We start from the raw sequence: 19865 nt of genomic DNA, 5'->3' as shown, positions 1-19865 counted from the left end.
CCCAGAGAGGGCGGCTGTGGTCAGGGCGGGAGGAAACACAGACACCTGAGGCGCGAGGTGTGTGGGGCATGGAGAGTAGGCCGCGGGCGCTGACTCACAGGAAGAGACGGCACGGCCAGGGGGACTCTCCCTGGTCCTGTGTGTCCCCCCTGACAGGCTCCAGCGCAGTACAGCCTAGCGTTCCTCAAGCAGCGCATCGTCTCACGACCGACCCGTCTTCTGTTACAGGTGAGCCGCCACTGGCCGCACCTGCTGCAACTACTACCGTCATACCTGTAATGTAAGTACCTACTGTCAGTTACTACCTCGTACTGTGTGATGACCTGAACACTCGGTAACGGTCCGCTTATAGTGACCGTATTAATTTACTTTAATAGCCAAGCCATCTGTCTACTTGGGAATACTGTTTAATGTAGATGCAGCTGAGAAGACAACCACGGTACTGAATTGTAAGATGGGGAGTGGGAAGTGGGGGGGAAGGGAGAGATTTTACCTACAAACGTAATAAAAAAAAAAATTACAGAAAGAGCGATGTAAGTAAACCGGCGCCGCCGCTGTGTGCACCCCGACCTCTGGAACAGGACACTAACGGAGGACAGCCGCCAAAGAGTACGTGTCCTCACTGGAATGGATTCAGTTCATTTAAAATATTGTAACGTGAAATAGTCATATGTTGCATTTGGAGAAAATGTACCTGGCGACTTTTGGGTGGGATGTCCTGTACATCGCAGATCGTTACTTCGCTAGCAGCTGCTGTACAAATACGACAAAATTATATTGATGCGTGTTTAAACCACTTCAGCGTGTGATTCGTATTTCGAATTTGGAGACGTGTTAAAATGAATTGATGTGACGAGTCCTACCTGTCCGAACGCAAAACTAATATGGGGCATTTCTAATACGCTCTTGAAAGCCCCACTTTTTTTAGTCAAACTGACAAGCTATTTATTCCGTGTATGACTTTTACGGTAACAACCATGGGTGCTATCGTCCTTCGATCTCCGAGTACACAGATATTTATTAATTCAAGGCTTAATTTGCTATTATTACTGGTAGTTCTACAGGGTTTGTGTCCAGGCCTCGGATAGTAACAACACTGCATCATCTTCAAAATTTAGAAAAAAAAGCGTTATAGCACTTTGGATTTTATGCAATAAGTTTATACGAGGTGTGTTTTTTAAGTAAGGTCCGTTTTGTTGTAGACACTACTGGTTCACGCGGATACCGCGACGAGTACGTGCGTCGTGTACCGGCATGCCTCGGGAACAACTGTGGTCAGTTTCAGCTCTGTAGATAACCTGTACGGTTCTGTTCTGTACTTTCAAAATGTTTAAGACTATCAACTCGCCTACCGCGTGTGAGGTTCGGTCAGTGATACGGTTTTTGTCAGGAACCTGTCTGCTGCAGAAATTCATCGTCAGATTTGCGAAGTGTACGGTGATACTGTTATGAGTGAAAGCAAAGTGCATTAATGGGTACGAGAATTCAGAGAGGACCGCTGCGGTCGCCCTCCTTTGATTACAGACGATTTGGTGGCTTCAGTTGAAGCGAAGATTCGTGAGAACAGGAGCTTCACAATAACAGGTCTCTCAAACGAATTTCCTGGCGTGTCGAGATCAGTGCTTTACAACATTGTTTCTGAACACCTAAAGTTTAGGAATAGGAAACTGTGCTCCCGTTGGGTCCCGAAACTCCTAACAGAGGACCACAAAAACCAAAGATTTGAGTGTCTGATGAAGTTCTTGGCTCGTTATCACGAAGAAGGTGACGGCTTCTTGGGTCAGATCGTAAACGAGGGTTTCGCATATCACGCCCGAATCGAAACAGAGCATGGAATGGAGACACACAAACTCGCTTGTAAAAGTGAAAGCCAAACAGACTCTGTCCCAGCGCAAAACCATGGCGTCGGTGCTTTGGGATAGGCATGGTGTTTTGTTGGTCGACTTCTGCAACGAGGAACCACTATCAGCGCAGAAGCATACTGCCAAACCCGGAGAAAGCTACGTAGAGCGATTCAAAACAAAAGACGCGGCATGCTGACAAAGGGAATTGTCCTTCTCCATTACAGTGCAAGACCTCACACTGCAGGTTGACCCGCGATTTATTGGACAGTTTTGGCTGCCAAGTTTTACACCACCCACCCCGATCTTGCGCCGAGCTTGTACCATCTGTTCCTCCACCTCAAACAACACCTCAGTGGCAACCGTTACAATTATGACGACGACTTGAAAACGGCAGTGAACTCTTGGTTATCGGAGTAGGCGGCAAGTGTTTATGAAGAGGGTTTTTTAAAACTGGTTGAGAGGTATGATAGGTGTTTGAACAAACTTGGCAACTATGTCGAAAATTACAGTGAAGTATGTACTTTCCGAAAATAAATTTACTTTTTTGTAAAAAACCTTTCGTTGTGTACTTACGTTCCAACGGACCTTACTTAAAAAAACACGCCTCATATATATATATATATATATATATATATATATATATATATATATATATATATTAGTGTGCATAAAATCGGAAGTAACGTAAGGCTATTTTCCTGACGTTGAAGATGATGTAGTGGATAAATCGGTCGGAAGTACCATAAGGCGTTCCATGGATGATGTACTCAGAGAAGTCACAACACTAGAGAATTGTATCAGAATGCAGGATGACGCACAGGCCCAACGCTTCGTGCAACAATTCGCAGTTGACTCTCAATATATGGAAGTGGAACGTACAACTTCCTGTAGACAAAAACTGTGTACCGGATCGAGACTGGAACTTGGGATCGCTACCTATCACGGACAAGTGCTCACCAACTGAGCTAGCCAAACACGACTAACGTCCCGTCCTCACAGCCTTACTTCCACCAGTACCTCATCTCCTACGTTCCAACTGGCGGAAATAAAGCTGTGTAGACGGGTCGTGAGTCGTGCGTGGGTAGCTCTCTTGGTGAGCGCTTGCCCTTGAAAGGCATGAGTCCCGAGTTTCTTGTCAGTCCACACTCCGCTGTAGAATGAAAATTTCAGTCTGGAAATGTAACGGGTAATAGACAGTAAGACTCATGATTGTAAGACTACAGGACTACATCCAGATACTGTTCTGCACTCACATCTATTCAGTATCTGAGTTTGTGTACCGAACAATTTAAGGTGGAACGGCGACGTAAAACTATCAGCAGGTAAGGCAGATCAGGATGTGTAGTCCACCTGCAAAGGAAGTAGCTCAAAATACCCTCATTCAACCAATACTTGATTACTGCTCGTCAATCATCATGGAACATATTTTGTGTTAAGACATAATGACCTTTCTAGACTCTGAGAAGCTCATCTGCAGAAACTAGCACGGTCATGCAAGACACAGCTGGCCCTCTTTGTGCATGATATACAACAGGCTCTAGATACCGGCCGGCCGGAGTGGCCGTGCGGTTCTGGGCGCTACGGTCTGGAGCCTAACGACCGCTACGGTCGCAGGTTCGAATCCTGCCTCGGGCATGGGTGTGCGTGATGTCCTTAGGTTAGTTAGGTTTAATTAGTTCTAATTTCTAGGCGACTGATGACCTCAGAAGTTAAGTCGCATAGTGCTCAGAGCCATTTGAACCATTCTAGATACCGGCTCCCAGGTTGATGCCATATTTCTCGACTCTCGAAAGGCATTCGACTATTCCGCACTGTCACTTCCGCCAAAAAGTGCGCGCTTACGGTCTATCCGATGACATATGCGGTTGGATAGAAAGTTTTCTAACAAACAGAGAGCAGTATGTCGTCCTGAATGGCGTGACTTCAACAGAAACAAGCGTAACTTCAGGTGTGCCCCACGGCAGCGTAATAGGTCCGCTGCTTTTTACGATTTACATAAACGATATGGTTGGTGGTACTGACAGCGGCATTACACTGTTTGCCGATGATGCTGTAGTCCACAGAAAAGTAGTACCACACGAAAGTTGTGAACAAATCAATGCGGATTTGCAGAAAATAAATGCATGGTGTAATGACTGGCAGTTATCTCTCAATATTAGTAAGTGTAACCTGCTTGCCTGTAACAAGGCGAAAATCCCCATTAATGTATGAGTACAAAATAAATGCCCAGTCTTTGGAAGCGGTAATATTCGTCAAGTATCTGGGTGTGACTATTCGAAATGATCTCAAATGCAATGATCAGCTTACACAAGTAACGAGCAAGGCAAACACTAGATTGCGGTTTATTGGTAGAATCCTGAAGCGATGCAGTTCTTCAACAAAGGAAATTGCTTACAATGCGTTAGTTCGTCCAGTCTTAAGGGTACTGTCCGTGTGGGACCCTTACCAGTTCGGTCTGATTCAAGAGATTGAGAAGGTCCAAAGAAGAGCGGCAAGATTCGTGACTGGTACATTTAGCCATTGCGAGAGCGTTACAAATCTCATAGAAAGTTTGAAGTGCGACACACTTGCAAATAGACGACGCGCTGAACGGAATGGGCTGCTCACTAAATTCCGAAATCCGATCTTCGCCGAAGATATAGAGTGTATATTATTTCCACCAAATTTCAAATTGCGCAATGATCATTCAAAGATATGGGAGATTAGAGCTCGTACTGAGGCGTTCAGACAGTGGCTTTTCCCTCGCCCGATCTGCGAGTGGAACGCGGAGGGGGGGGGGGGGGGGAGAGGGGAGGGGGGGATATGCCCTCCGCCACACACCGCTTGGGGGCTAGCGGAGTATATATGTAGATGTAGAATCTGTGATCTGTACTAAATAGGGCTGATAGAGGAAATAGAGAAGACCGTAAGATGAGCAGTATGTTTCGCTACAGGTTCATTTAGTAAGCACGAAAGCGTCACATACATGCTCATTTAACTCCAGTGGCAGACGCTAGAAGAGAGGCGTTCTGTCTCGCGGAGGAGTTTACTGTTAAAATTCCGATTGTGTCGGTACGTTGCAAGAAGAGTCAACTAATATATGTCTTCAGCCTACGTAAATCCCACGAAAAGACCGTAAAAGTAAAATTAGAGTGTTTCGAGCTCACACATGGAGGCTTACCAATAATCGTTCCTCCCACTGACCTTTCGTTAGTGGTACAGATAAACGGTGAAGTCAAAGCGGCACACAAAGTACCCTCTGCCACACACCGTAAGACGTAATGTAGGAACCGGCCGCGTTGGCCGAGCGGTTGTAGGCGCTTCAGTCTGGAACCCCGCTGCTGCTACGGTCGCAGGTTCGAATCCTGCCTCGAGCATGGATGTGTGTAATGTCCTTATTTATGTTTAAGTAGTTCTAAGTCTAGGGGACTGATGACCTCAGATGTCCTATAGTGCTTAGAGCCATTTTTTGTAATGTAGGAAATGATACGAATTGCCCTTTAACCTTGATTATGAGTACCACTTGTAATCTTTCCTCGGAAAACTCCTCGTCTCCTCGGCATCGTCGACAGTAATCACTCGAAGTTAATCGGCGGACGTGCTCTGATGGGAAACGACTTCGTAGCGCCTGCGAAATGCAAGCCGACGTGCTCTCCCTCACACGCGGGCGCCGCGCCGAACGCATTACGTTAATCGGAATCCGCTTCACAAACGGGCGAAACGGCTACCCAATACTCGCCAACGTCGGAATTCCATCCAATCGCGTAAAGTAGCACGATCTCTCTCTCTCTCCCTCTCTCTCTCTCTCTCTCTCTCTCTCTCTCTCTCTCTCTCATTCCCTGTCAGTTTCGCCCGTTTTCAATTGTAACTTTGCCAAATGACAAATTTAATTAGCTGCTACAGGAGCGAAGAGCTGACGTGACGCAGTCAATCTGTCGGCCCGATTCCCGGATCCGGCCGCGGCTGGCCACGCGTCGCGCGTCCTGCCGATTCGTCGCCGGAATTCGCCGTTCTTTCATCTTTTTGTATCGTGTCTGACTGCGTGAATGGCAATTAACTTGCACGCTCCTCTCTCGCTCTCGCTCTCCGGTATGCGGCGCCGCCCGTATCCGTCGCGCTTTCAATTTCCCCCGTGCATTATGAAGAGATTCGGAATTCGACCGTCACGAACAATTACACTCGATTGCGGATCCAATTAGACTGAGCACCGTTCTTCTCAAATTGGCTGCAAAAACTCTTCCGATTACGCTGGCAAAACCGAAAAGGCCCGATCTGCAGTGCGTGTCGGCTTTCGCAGGCTTTGACAGCGGCGATTCATCTTGTGCCCCTTCGTGGCCGCCCGTGTCAAAGCACTCTCATCCGTCAGAGGGCGTAGTCTGTCTTCGATTATTCGGATCCAAAGTACCGAGCGAGGCAGCGCAGCATTAAAGCACTAGACTCGCATTCGGGAAGATGGCGTTTCAAATCCCAGTCCTGTTATTCAGATTTACACTTCCTGTAGTTTCCCCAGATCGCTTAAGCCAAATGCTGGGATGGTTCCTTTGAAAAGAACAAGGCTGAGTTACTCCCCCATCTTTCACAATCCGAGAGCGTTTGTGAGAGTTAAGACGCGTTTACACGTGCCACTCTAGTGGCGTCACCGAAGTTTCGTGTGGAAACACCCAGATTCCCGTGGCGCTACCTCGAGGGATACCACTTTTAGCCATGCCACAAAAGTTAAAAGCGCTTCAACTTCGTAACGTCACTTTCCTTCTCCCACGACCGATTAACGTCAGAAGAGGCCTCTGTCTTTGAAGCGAACAGGCGTATTTGATGCTTCCATATTTATACTTGTATATTACGAAGAAATTTAGTTTCAGCGAAACGCAGCATTTGGGATCTCTCCAGAACACATTTTTTTGAGTACGGTTTGTTATGCTACAGTGGTAGGATGTGCCACTTGGATGTACACCTGTCCCAGCCTGAATTATTTCAGGCAAATCGCGGGGTGGTTCCTATTATAAGGCCACGGCTAATTACCTGCGACATCCTTGTCATTCTAAAATACCTGTCTGTAAATGTCTATATATGTGAATTACTTTAATTGTGTTCTTCTTAAATTTAACACCAGTGCATGTCTTATAACCTTGTAAAACAGATCTACAGATAGATAAAACCACTACCGCCACATAAATGTTTTGCCACTGCGGTTATGAGCAAATATTATTTAATTTACGTGTGGCCGAGCGGTTCTAGGCGCTTCAGTCTGGAACCGCGCGACCGCTACGGACGCAGGTTCCAATCATGCCTCGGGCAAGGATGTGTGTGAAGTCTTTAGGTTAGTTAGGTTTAAGTAGTTCTAAGTTCTAGGGGACTGATGACCTCAGATGTTAAGTCCCATAGTGCTCAGAGCCATTTCTGAACCAATTACATGATGCACAGACAGAATTTGTGTGTGGGTAAGCAAATATTATTTATTTAGTGAACGGCGATTTTTCGTTTCACAGTAGCTCACTTTATTCTAAATGGTGTAAGTTGATGCAATATTGGCACTTTACTGAGGTAATCAAATTCTAACACTTGCCCGCCCAGTAGATCTGAGTTATGAAGAACAAGGTTATTGTGGCAGTATTATTTCATATTGAGTGTAGCTTTTAATAAAGGTAATCAAATGTCAGTAAATGATTGTAAGCGTAGGCTTCCGCGGCCGTTGTCTTCTTCAATAAAATTCTTCAGGGTATCAGACCGCATCGTCATAATTTAAAATGCGCCAGTGAATGCGTCAGTAAATGAATCCAAAGATGTAAACCCATCTTCTTCTGAAATACACATAACCTAAAGACAATTTAATAACAACTACGACTACATACCTGGAAACATACATGTCAAATAACGCGCCATACAGAGACTAGATTACGGCAAAGAGGTGGAATATCCCATATATCATAAAACTTAACCTAAATAATAAAAACCCATACTTACTAAAATTTCACGTTCGAGAAACACCAAATAATAAAGCAATCTGACACTTTTAGGACGAAAATATACTGGCAGTACACTTGATTGTACGCAACATTAGATACGTTGGCCCCTATGATCGGGGATTTGTCAGATGGGAACATTTAAAATCCAGAAATAAAACCGATCACATAAAATGGCAAGTCATGCTATGAACTGCACGCTGACTGGTGGGAAACGGAGAGTGTGAACACCAGTAAAACAAGGCAGGTTGCGCGTGCGACGAGATGGAAGTACATTTGCGGCGTAAACAACTAGTACGGGGAAATGCATTGTGGGAGCGGGAGTGAAAGAATATTGAGAAATAAAGTATGTTAAAGGATGCTATTGTAAAGTAAAATATACTAACTTACATTAAAATCCTTATAAGACAACTAGTACATTATCGTACGAACAGTAATAAAGTTAATGCGTGAAAACGATTTGATAAACGCACGTGACGATGAAAGAGATTAGTGCGTGGGTCATGGTACAGTGAAAAATATACAGTAACAAAAGTGGGTAAAATCAATGTCTTCGCAAAATATAAAACTACACCGCCCCTCTCGGTATAATGCTGTGGAGGAATTACGAGAGCTTGCTTGAAACTAATGGTTCCGAATTTTTTACGTACAAACTCTTAAAGCTTTTTAATTAAAACTAACGTTATTAACTTTCTACATCTTTATACTTCATACGTATATATTTATTTCTTAACACACTCACCCTGATAACGAACACATTTCTCCCAACGAGAAACCAGTTTGTTGATTACGTCGCCGTAGCGCTGCAGCCATGGACTGTGAGGCTGGTCCCGACGGAGGTTCGAGTCCTCCCTCGGGCAAGGGTGTGTGTGTTCGTCCTTAGGATAATTTAGGTTAAGTAGTGTGTAAACCTAGGGACTGATGACCTTAGCAGTTAAGTCCCATAAGATTTCACACACATCTGAACATTTGAACGTAGATTATTTGACTGTTCACTGAGCCACAACTTTACCTCTTCTTGTACCGTTTCATCATCATCAAAGTGAAGTCTTCGAAGGTTTTCTTCAGAGTTTGGAAACAGAAAAAAAAATCTGATAGGGCCAAGTCGAGTCCGTGTGGAGAATGATCGGTGACAGTGAAGCCAAGTCGTCGGATTGCTGCAGATATCGCAGCGCTCTTGTGTGGTTCGGCGTTGTCATGCTGAAGGAGAGGATACTCCGTCTGTGTACGAACTCTTCGAATTCTAAACACGATTATATCACGCTGTTACGCACCAACATAGTTACATTGCACAGCTCCATGTTACACGCTACAATTCGGAGCCCTTTAGAGGCAGAGGGTTGCAACTATGTACGCATGAAGAATAAAGATTAAGAATGTTAAATACGTTTGTCCAGTTTGAAAAGCAGCGTTTAACAGTTTTCACATAAATTTGGAGCGGTTCAGGCTGCAGTCGCTATTAATCACAGTTTTTGTTAATAACATTGTGGTCTCTGTATACATACCACGAAAACCGCTATCTTAGGTTTTTTATACTTCTTATTTTCGTTAATTCGTGCCAGCTTCGTTTCTTCTGACCTTCCTCTTGACCAATATTTTGTTAATCTCATACTTGACAACCTTCTTCCCTCTTTTATGTATGATGGTTTTGCTCTGGGTCTAGTTCTGTCCTGGAAACTTGCAAAAGCCTGATTTTTCTAAAAAAAAAATCGCCATGTTATGTATCTCTGATTCCTGTATTCGCATTTCTACCTGATCCCTTTGTATCTGTTGGTTCTCTGTGACAAGAAACTATATTATGTGCTGTGTTAAATTCGCTTGGTCTATTCTAAGGGTGTGTCCGAAGACCACGCTCCTTCTTTTCCTGATAATATACGAGATTCTCTCTATCTTAGTAAACAATTCATGGCTCGCTTTTTTAATCTGACCATCTTTTGTTCTTTGAGGTCTCAATATCCACCTGAGAATCTTTCTGTCCAACAGTTTCGCTTTTTTAAATACTCCGGCTTATATTTGGTTGATTTTCTACTCAGTATAAGGGCCCAGGGCGGATTACTATCTGGTAATGTCTCAATTTTCCATTGATCGAAATATTCTAACATAGATGGTCATAGGTAGTCCTTGTTTTTACTAGGGCCTCCATTGCTTCCTTTTCTGTAATCGTAGTTGCTACTCTTTCTCCTAAGTATTTAAATCTCTCGATCTCGTATATTTTCCTTCCTCCTGTTGTCTCGCATCTAGGAGCTGCCTTGATGTTTGTCATATACTGCGTCTTTTCGATAGCGATCTGTAGGCCTGCATTAGCCGCTTGTCTCTGGAGTTGGATGGTTTGGTTAACAGTCTCTTCTAATGATTCAGACGATATCACGATATCGTCTGTGAATGCTAGACAATCTACCCGTGTTCATTTTGCCCTGTGTCCCTGTCTTACTCCACCCACTCCTTTCATTTCGCGTCGCCATTTCCTCATCACCTTACAAGAGCATAGTTAAAGAGCGAAGGGAAGATTTCGTCTCGCTGACTGACACCGGTTTTAATCTTTATGGTCTCTGAAAGCTTTCCTCCCGACTTGACCTTGGGTGTTGGGTATGTTACCGTGTTTGTGGTCAGTTCATTGGTTTTCTTTATCCAAACCCATCTACTCTGAAGTTTGGAACATTGTTCGTCTACCTACCAACTCATGAACTTTCTTGAAGTCTACGAATGTCAACATCAAATTCTTGCTCCTCTGTTTCTGATACGCGATTACCAGTTTCAGAATCAAAATCTATTCTGCGCGTCGTCCCTCCTTCCTGAAGCCTCCTTCGTACGCAACAGTTTATGGATTTAGTTTTTCAGTAAAATGAAGATGAAAATTGTAATGAAAGTGCAAGTTTAACGCCGCATTGCAATTTATTGGCCGGCATCAGCTTTTAGTATCGCTCTTCACCCGTGAAAGGATTTTGATGTATATGTCGTACGGATGTTGTCAGAAAACCAGTGGGAATTTGCTGTGGTACTGATGTCACTCTGCTAAAGGGAAGTCTGTTAAGGGTTTCCAGAATTTATAGGTTGTGCTGTGTACCGAATGGAGAGGTGAAACAAGGACTTTGTGTTAAAAAGACCGATTAACGATCCCAAATATTTATTAAAACTAAGCAGCCACGAGATAATAACAGATTAAGACATTAACCATCAGTATTAAGTACACTCTTCTCAGTTTTATGTCCCAGTGGAGTGATTAATGAATCAAATGAAAATAATCCCCAAAGATGTTGAATTCAAAACTACAGCTGGTTTCTTTAAATTTTCAAGTTTCTTAAAAATTTAAAAACAGCAATAATGATTTAAACAAACTCAGTCAGTGTAACAGACATAAAATTCTGTTACCAATGAAATATAAATTAAAATCAAGATTTTAATAACACTGTTTACACAGCTTGCACACAAGAGAGGCAAGTAACAGTGACAATAATTTAAAAGCTTTCGGTATAATGCTAAAGGCTTAACAGTCACTAATGTAATCTCTTACGACCGAAACTCGGCCAACACTATCGAGGCGCCCCAGTCAGCTGGAGAGCCGGTAACATAAATTGCCATCGTTCGCCATACAATGACAGATAGCGTCGCATTCACCCTATTGACAACATTTACTGGATATGCAACACCCATCCAAGAATATCATACGTGTAAGTGACACATTTCTTTAGATAATATAAAAACATCGATAGTTAATTCCTCGAAACCAACAACACTAATACCTGATCGGCACCGGAAAATACCGAAGTCGCAAAATATTTACGGTGAGCGCGTTGACGAGAATAACCTCTTCCTTAATTCAGTTTCCCATAGTGATAATGCAGTTTCCTCACGTCATAAGTTAAGCAATAATATAACATCAAGATTTTTACACAAGGAACTACACTCCTGGAAATGGAAAAAAGAACACATTGACACCGGTGTGTCAGACCCACCATACTTGCTCCGGACACTGCGAGAGGGCTGTACAAGCAATGATCACACGCACGGCACAGCGGACACACCAGGAACCGCGGTGTTGGCCGTCGAATGGCGCTAGCTGCGCAGCATTTGTGCACCGCCGCCGTCAGTGTCAGCCAGTTTGCCGTGGCATACGGAGCTCCATCGCAGTCTTTAACACTGGTAGCATGCCGCGACAGCATGGACGTGAACCGTATGTGCAGTTGACGGACTTTGAGCGAGGGCGTATAGTGGGCATGCGGGAAGCCGGGTGGACGTACCGCCGAATTGCTCAACACGTGGGGCGTGAGGTCTCCACAGTACATCGATGTTGTCGCCAGTGGTCGGCGGAAGGTGCACGTGCCCGTCGACCTGGGACCGGACCGCAGCGACGCACGGATGCACGCCAAGACCGTAGGATCCTACGCAGTGCCGTAGGGGACCGCACCGCCACTTCCCAGCAAATTAGGGACACTGTTGCTCCTGGGGTATCGGCGAGGACCATTCGCAACCGTCTCCATAAAGCTGGGCTACGGTCCCGCACACCGTTAGGCCGTCTTCCACTCACGCCCCAACATCGTGCAGCCCGCCTCCAGTGGTGTCGCGACAGGCGTGAATGGAGGGACGAATGGAGACGTGTCGTCTTCAGCGATGAGAGTCGCTTCTGCCTTGGTGCCAATGATGGTCGAATGCGTGTTTGGCGCCGTGCAGGTGAGCGCCACAATCAGGACTGCATACGACCGAGGCACACAGGGCCAACACCTGGCATCATGGTGTGGGGAGCGATCTCCTACACTGGCCGTACACCACTGGTGATCGTCGAGGGGACACTGAATACTGCACGGTACATCCAAACCGTCATCGAACCCATCGTTCTACCATTCCTAGACCGGCAAGGGAACTTGCTGTTCCAACAGGACAATGCACGTCCGCATGTATCCCGTGCCACCCAACGTGCTCTAGAAGGTGTAAGTCAACTACCCTGGCCAGCTAGATCTCCGGATCTGTCCCCCACTGAGCATGTTTGGGACTGGATGAAGCGTCGTCTCACGCGGTCTGCACGTCCAGCACGAACGCTGGTCCAACTGAGGCGCCAGGTGGAAATGGCATGGCAAGCCGTTCCACAGGACTACATCCAGCATCTCTACGATCGTCTCCATGGGAGAATAGCAGCCTGCATTGCTGCGAAAGGTGGATATAACCTGTACTAGTGCCGACATTGTGCATGCTCTGTTGCCTGTGTCTATGTGCCTGTGGTTCTGTCAGTGTGATCATGTGATATATCTGACCCCAGGAATGTGTCAATAAAGTTTCCCCTTCCTGGGACAATGAATTCACGGTGTTCTTATTTCAATTTCCAGGAGTGTATATCCATCAGCGTACAGAGTTTAATCAAAAGATATGGGATGCTTATAGCAATCACTTCAATAAGTTTACACTTCATTTAATTGTGAAGACACAGCCACGCGCAGTGGCCGCGCGGTTTGAGGCAATTAGAGGTCACGGATTGCGCGGCCCCTCCCGCCGTAGGTTGAAGTCCTCCCTCGTGTGTGTGTGTGTGCGTGTGCGTGTGCGTGTGTGTTTTTTTCTTAGCATAGTTGGTTTAGTTTAAGTCTAGGGACTGATGACCTCAGCAGTTTGGTCCCTTAGGAATTGGACTTCACACACATTTGAACATTTTTGTGAAGACACACCTTTTGCATACTCATGTTTCACTGTACATATGCATGGTATGCTTGCCAATGCAATTCGAACAATCAGGAACACGGTGCTGGTGCTGCACACAAAATGCTGTAAGCCGCATTAGCCCACCAAGGCGTGATCTGTGGTATTGAGCAACTGTAAATGCAGACCGCCATTGAAAACAGCGCAAATATAGGACTTAGGAACCCATAAGTACTACCGCATCAACCCTTTGCTGGACGTAGGTCTGTCACCATATTACTCCCGTAAGGAAGTCCAATAATCACCGCTTCAGGCCACGGTTATAAGGCACCTCCACATCCAAATCAGGCTATCAAATCAGGGTAAGCACTGACATGTCCAGAAACCAACTCAATGGCCTTCCGCCAGATCAGAAACTTCGAAACCGCCAGCACTACGCTTACCCAGCGGACACCAAACGTCTTCCCGCACCGGAAGCCGCGAACTAACCCGCACACCACAGTCCTCCTATTTCGGCCAGCGGTGGCGCCACCTCCCAAGTCGCAGATGTGCCAATGATCGGCACAGCTGGCGCCACTCTTAACCTTCCGCACCACTACATATTGTCACAAGGAATTAGCGCCTGCGGATAGGCAACCCAACAAACAGATTTGCCAAGCGGACTGCTGTCGCGCCTTCCCAGACGATTCGTGTCACTGAACTGCACGCACGTATTGACGTTTGCCGCCTCACAAACAGTCTCCGTGTTGTAATGTGAGTTACAGACTTAGATAGATGTTCTATCTACATATGTGTGTTTTTACTCGTAGTATGTCTCGTAGATTTTATTCTGGTGTCTTTCGAGACCTTACAGGCACTGCTCAGTTTACAGATTGAATAACATAGCAGACAGTCTACAAAGCTGTCTCATTCGTTTCTCAACCGCTGCTTTCCTTTCATGCCCCTCCACTCTTATAACTGCCGTCTGGTTTCTGGACAAGTTGTAAATAGTTCGTTCCCTGTATTTTACCAATGTTGTCTTCAGAATTTCGAAGACGGTATTCCTGTCAGCATTCTCGAAAGCTGTCTCTAAATTTACAAATGTTGTAAATCTGCGTTTGCCTTTCCTTAACTTATCTTCTAAGTCGTAGCATCAGTATTGCCTCGCATGTTCCTACATGTCTCCGGAATCCAAATGTGAGGACACGCGACGCAGTAATGGCCTACGCCTTAAAAGATAGGTTACGGAAAGGCAAGCCTACGTTTATAGGATTTGTGGTCTTAGAGAAAGCTTCTGACAATGTTGACTGGAATACTGTCGTTGAAATTCAAAACGTAGCAGGAGTAAAACACAGGGAGCGAAAGGCTATGTACAAACCAGACGGCAGTTACTAGAGACGAAGACCACGAAACGGAAGCAGTGGTTGACAGTGGTGGGAAAATGAGTTGTAGACTATCGCCAATGTTACTGAATCTGTACATTGAGCAAGGAGTAAAGGAAATCAAATTTGACATAGGAACTAAAGACCAGAGATAAGAAATAAAACTTTGAGGTTTACCAATGACAACAAAGGACTTGGAAGAGTTGTTGAACGGAATGGATAGTATCCTAAAAGGGGAATATACGATGTACACCAACAAAAGCAAAATAAGGATAATAGAATGTAGCCGAAATAAATCAGGTAATGCTCAGGGAATTGATTAGGAAACAAGACACTTGAAGTATTACATGAATTTTGCTATTTGTGCAGCAAAATAACTGATGGTGGCCGAAGTAGAGAGGCTGTAAAATGTAGGCAAGAAAAGTATTTCTAAAGAAGAGAAATTTGTTAGCATGGAATGTAGATTTGACTATCAGGAAGTCTTATCTGAAAGTATTTGTGTGGAATATAGCGCTGTATGGATGTGCAATAGTTTAAACAACAAGAGAATACAAGCGTTTGAAATATGGTGCTATAGAAGAATGCTGAAGATTAGATTGGTAGGTCACGTAACTAATGAGGAAGTACTGAATAGAATTGGGGAGTCAAAAAATCTCGCCCGCATCTCGTGGTCGTGCGGTAGCGTTCTCGCTTCCCACGCCCGGGTTCCCGGGTTCGATTCCCGGCGGGGTCAGGGATTTTCTCTGCCCCGTGATGGCTGGGTGTTGTGTGCTGTCCTTATGTTAGTTAGGTTTAAGTAGTTCTAAGTTCTAGGGGACTGATGACCATAGCTGTTAAGTCCCATAGTGCTCAGAGCCATTTTTTTTCAAAAAATCTCGGCTAAAGGGAGGGATCGCTTGGATGGGACACATTTTTCTTTACTATCAGTGTAATGTAATAGCATGAATATGAGCCGTGACGTATAAAAAAGAAACACACATTAATGCAATGGCTCAGTATAAAAGAGAAATAACTAATCTAGAAATATAACTAATCTAGAAATATTGTTGTTGTTGTTGTTGTTGTTGTGGTCTTAAGTCCTGAGACTGGTTTGATGCAGCTCTCCATGCTACTCTGTCCTGTGCAAGCTTCTTCATCTCCCAGTACCTACTGCAGCCTACATCGTTCTGAATCTGCTTAGTGTATTCATCTCTTGGTCTCCCTCTACGATTTTTACCCTCCACGGTGCCCTACAATACTAAATTGGTTATCCCTCGATGTCTCAGAACATGTCCTACCAACCGATCCATTCTTCTAGTCAAGTTGTGCCACAAGCTCCTCTTCTCCCCAATTCTATTCAATACCTCCTCATTACTTATGTGATCTACCCACCTAATCCTCAGCATTCTTCTGTAGCATCACATTTCGAAAGCTTCTATTCTCTTCTTGTCCAAACTACTTATCGTCCATGTTTCACTTCCTTACATGGCTACACTCCATACAAATCCTTTCAGAAACGACTTGCTGACACTTAAATCTATACTCGATGTTAACAAATTTTTCTTCTTCAGAAATGCTTTCCTTGCCGTTGCCAGTCTACATTTTATATCCTCTCTACTTCGACCATCATCAGTTATTTTGCTCCCCAAATAGCAAAACTCCTTTACTACTTTAAGTGTCTCATTTCCTAATCTAATTCCCTCAGCATCACCCGACTTAATTAGACTACATTCCATTTTCCTCATTTTGCTTTTGTTGATGTTTATCTTATACCCTCCTTTCAAGACACTGTCCATTCCGTTCAGCTGCTCTTCCAAGTCCTTTGCTGTCTCTGATAGAATTACAATGTCATCGGCGAACCTCAAAGTTTTTATTTCTTCTCCATGGATTTTAATACCTACTCCGAACTTTTCTTTTGTTTCCTTTATTGCTTGCTCAATATACAGATTGAATAACATCGGGGAGAAGCTACAACCCTGTCTCATTCCCTTCCCAACCACTACTTCCCTTGCATGCCCCTCGACTCTTATAACTGCCATCTGCTTTCAGTACAATTTATAAATAGCCTTTCGCTCCCTGTATTTTACCCCTGCCACCTTCAGAATTTGAAAGAGAGTATTCGAATCAACATTGCCAAAAGCTTTCTTTAGGTCTACAAATGCTAGAAACGTAGGTTTGCCTTTCCTTAATCTTTCTTCTAAGATAAGGCGTAGGGTCAGTATTGCCTCACGTGTTCCAACATTTCTACGGAATCCAAACTGATCTTCCCCGAGGTCGGCTTCTATCTGTTTTTCCATTCGCCTGTAAAGAATTCGCGTTAGTATTTTGCAACTGTAACTTATTAAACTGATACTTCATTATTTTCACATCTGTCAACACCCGGTTTCTTTGGGACTGGAATTATTAAATTCTTCTTGAAGTCTGAGGGTATTTCGCCCGTCTCATACATCTTGCTCACCAGATGGTAGAGTTTTGTCAGGACTGGCTCTCCCAAGGCTGTCAGTAGTTCTAATGGAATGTTGTCTACTCCGGGGGCCTTGTTTTGACTCAGGTCTTTCAGTGCTCTGTCAAACTCTTTACGCAGTATCATATCTCCCATTTCATCTTCATCCTCTTCCATTTCCATAATATTGTCCTCAAGAACATCGCCCTTGTATAGACCCTCTATATACTCTTTCCACCTTTCTGCTTTCCCTCCTTTGCTTAGAACTGAGTTTCCATCAAAGCTCTTGATATTCATGCAAGTGTTTCTCCTTTCTCCAAAGGTCTCTTTAATTTTCCTGTAAGCAGTATCTATTTTATCCCTAGTGAGATAAGCCTCTACATCCTTACATTTGTCCTCTAGCCATCCCTGCTTAGCCATTTTGCACTTTCTGTCGATCTCATTTTTGAGACGTTTGTATTCTTTTTTGCCTGCTTCATTTACTGCATTTTTATATTTTCTCCATTCATCGATTAAATTCAATATTTCTTCTGTTACCCAATGGTTTCTACTAGCCCTCGTCTTTTTACCTACTTGATCCTCTGCTGCCTTCACTATTTCATTCCTCAAAGCCACCCATTCTTCTTCTACTGTATTTCTTTCCCCCATTCCCTGAAACTCTGTACAACCTCTGGCTCTTTCAGTTTATCCAGGTCCCATCTCCTTAAATTACCACCTTTTTGCAGTTTCTTCAGTTTTAATCTACAGGTCATAACCAATAGATTGTGGTCAGTGTCCACATCTGCCCCTGGAAATGTCTTACAATTTAAAACCTGGTTCCTAAATCTCTGTCTTACCATTATATAATCTATCTGATACCTTTTAGTATCTCCAGGGTTCTTCCATGTGTACAACCTTCTTTCATGATTCTTGAACCAAGTGTTAGGTATGATTAAGTTATGTTCTGCGGAAAATTCTACCAGACGGCTTCCTCTTTCATTTCTTTGCCCCAATCGATATTCACCTACTATGTTTCCTTCTCTCACTTTTCCTACTGACGAATTCCAGTCACCCATGACTATTAAATTTTTGTCTCCCTGCACTGCCTGAATAATTTCTTTTATCGGATCATACATTTCGTCAATTTCTTCGTCATCTGCAGAGCTAGTTGGCATATAAACTTGTACTACTGTAGTAGGTGTGGGCTTTGTATCTATCTTGGTCACAATAATGCTTTCACTATGCTGTTTGTAGTAGCTTACCCGTACTCCTATTTTTTTATTCATTATTAAACCTACACCTGCATTACCCCTATTTGCTTTTGTATTTATAACCCTGTATTCACCTGACCAAAAGTCTTGTTCCTCCTGCCACCGAACTTCGCTAATTCCCACTATATCTAAATTTAAACTATCCATTTCCCTTTTTAAATTTTCTAACCTACCTGCCGTATTAAGGGATCTGACATTCCACGCTCCGATCCGTAGAATGCCAGTTTTCTTTGTTCTGGTAACGACGTCCTCTTGAGTAGTCCCCGCCCGGAGATCCGAATGGGGGACTATTTTACCTCCGGAATATTTTACCCAAGAGGACGCCATCATCATTTAACCATACAGTAAAGCTGCATGCCCTCGGGAAAAATTACGGCTGCAGTTTCCCCTTGCTTTCAGCCGTTCGCAGTACCAGAACAGCAAGGCAATTTTGGTTCGTGTTACAAGGCCAGGTCAGTCAATCATCCAGACTGTTGCCCCTGGAACTACTGAAAAGGCTGCTGCCCCTCTTCAGGAACCACACGTTTGTCTGGCCTCTCAACAGATACCCCTCCGTTGTGGCTGCACCTACGGTACGGCTATCTGTATCGCTGAGCCACACAAGCCTCCCCACCAACGGCAAGGTCCATATTATTAACAGTGTAATAAGTTGTTTAATTTAGCCCGACGCGGTAAAGCACTCAGTAAACCAGCATAGTGCCCAGGGGTTACGGAATTGTAAATATTCATTTGTTTAACTATTAAAACACCACAGATATTCCTCAGTATATCCCTAGTCGACGTCAAGTTAAAAGTCGTGCGTTTATAGCACCAGAGAATATTTCACCAGTCCGTTCACTGTACAACAATAAATTCCGTAATTCAAAATCGTGGTTTCGTCTTGATTCCCAATATAAGATAACAAGCGTAGCTTTTGCAAACAAAATCTTATACCAGAACTAGAATCCTGTGACCAGTCCTTCCTGCCTGGGATGTTATCTTGCAAATTTGAGAAAATCTGAAAGTGAATTTTATTAAATTATTTACAGTGACCGCCAGGCTCGTAGAATATGAAAGAAAGGTTTAGTTTTCTAACCGGCGGCACGTCTCTACGATGAGCTAAAAGAAAGTTCTTAATTATTTTTTAAGATGGCGCCTGACAATGAAGAATTTCTGTTAAGGCCCATGTCTACACTAGACAAGCAAGGTTTAGGATTACAAACAATTTCAACACAGACACAATTTTTAAGTCACAAACAAGTCTATTTTCAGTTTTGTTAATAACTTACATTGGCTGAAACAGCAAGATGAACCTTCGTTAAACGCTCCTTACGGTTCGCGTCCAGATCATAAGCCAGAAGAAGAATAGTAATGACAAAAGAAGTAAGAGTTCAAACACAGAATCTCAATTCCATAGAATAGGTATACATTGTAGCATAATATATTGT

The 19865-nt window shown here is 44.0% G+C and overlaps 1 protein-coding gene across 1 annotated transcript in view; it reads left to right on the top strand.

The window, feature by feature from the left end:
* Nucleotides 1-232: 232 nt before the first annotated feature.
* The window catches only part of LOC124615585 (dystroglycan 1), a 136671-nt gene continuing 117038 nt past the window's right edge, over nucleotides 233-19865 (top strand). The window contains exon 1 of the mRNA XM_047143571.1: nucleotides 233-280. Within this exon, the coding sequence (XP_046999527.1) occupies nucleotides 279-280 (2 nt within the window). The 5' untranslated portion in view covers nucleotides 233-278. The remainder of the gene's footprint in view (nucleotides 281-19865) is intronic.

This window comes from Schistocerca americana, chromosome 5 (genome assembly GCF_021461395.2).
Source record: "Schistocerca americana isolate TAMUIC-IGC-003095 chromosome 5, iqSchAmer2.1, whole genome shotgun sequence".
NCBI lineage: Eukaryota > Metazoa > Arthropoda > Insecta > Orthoptera > Acrididae > Schistocerca > Schistocerca americana.
The sequence above is the reverse complement of the archived record's forward strand: the minus strand, read 5'-3'. Positions and strand labels throughout refer to the sequence as shown.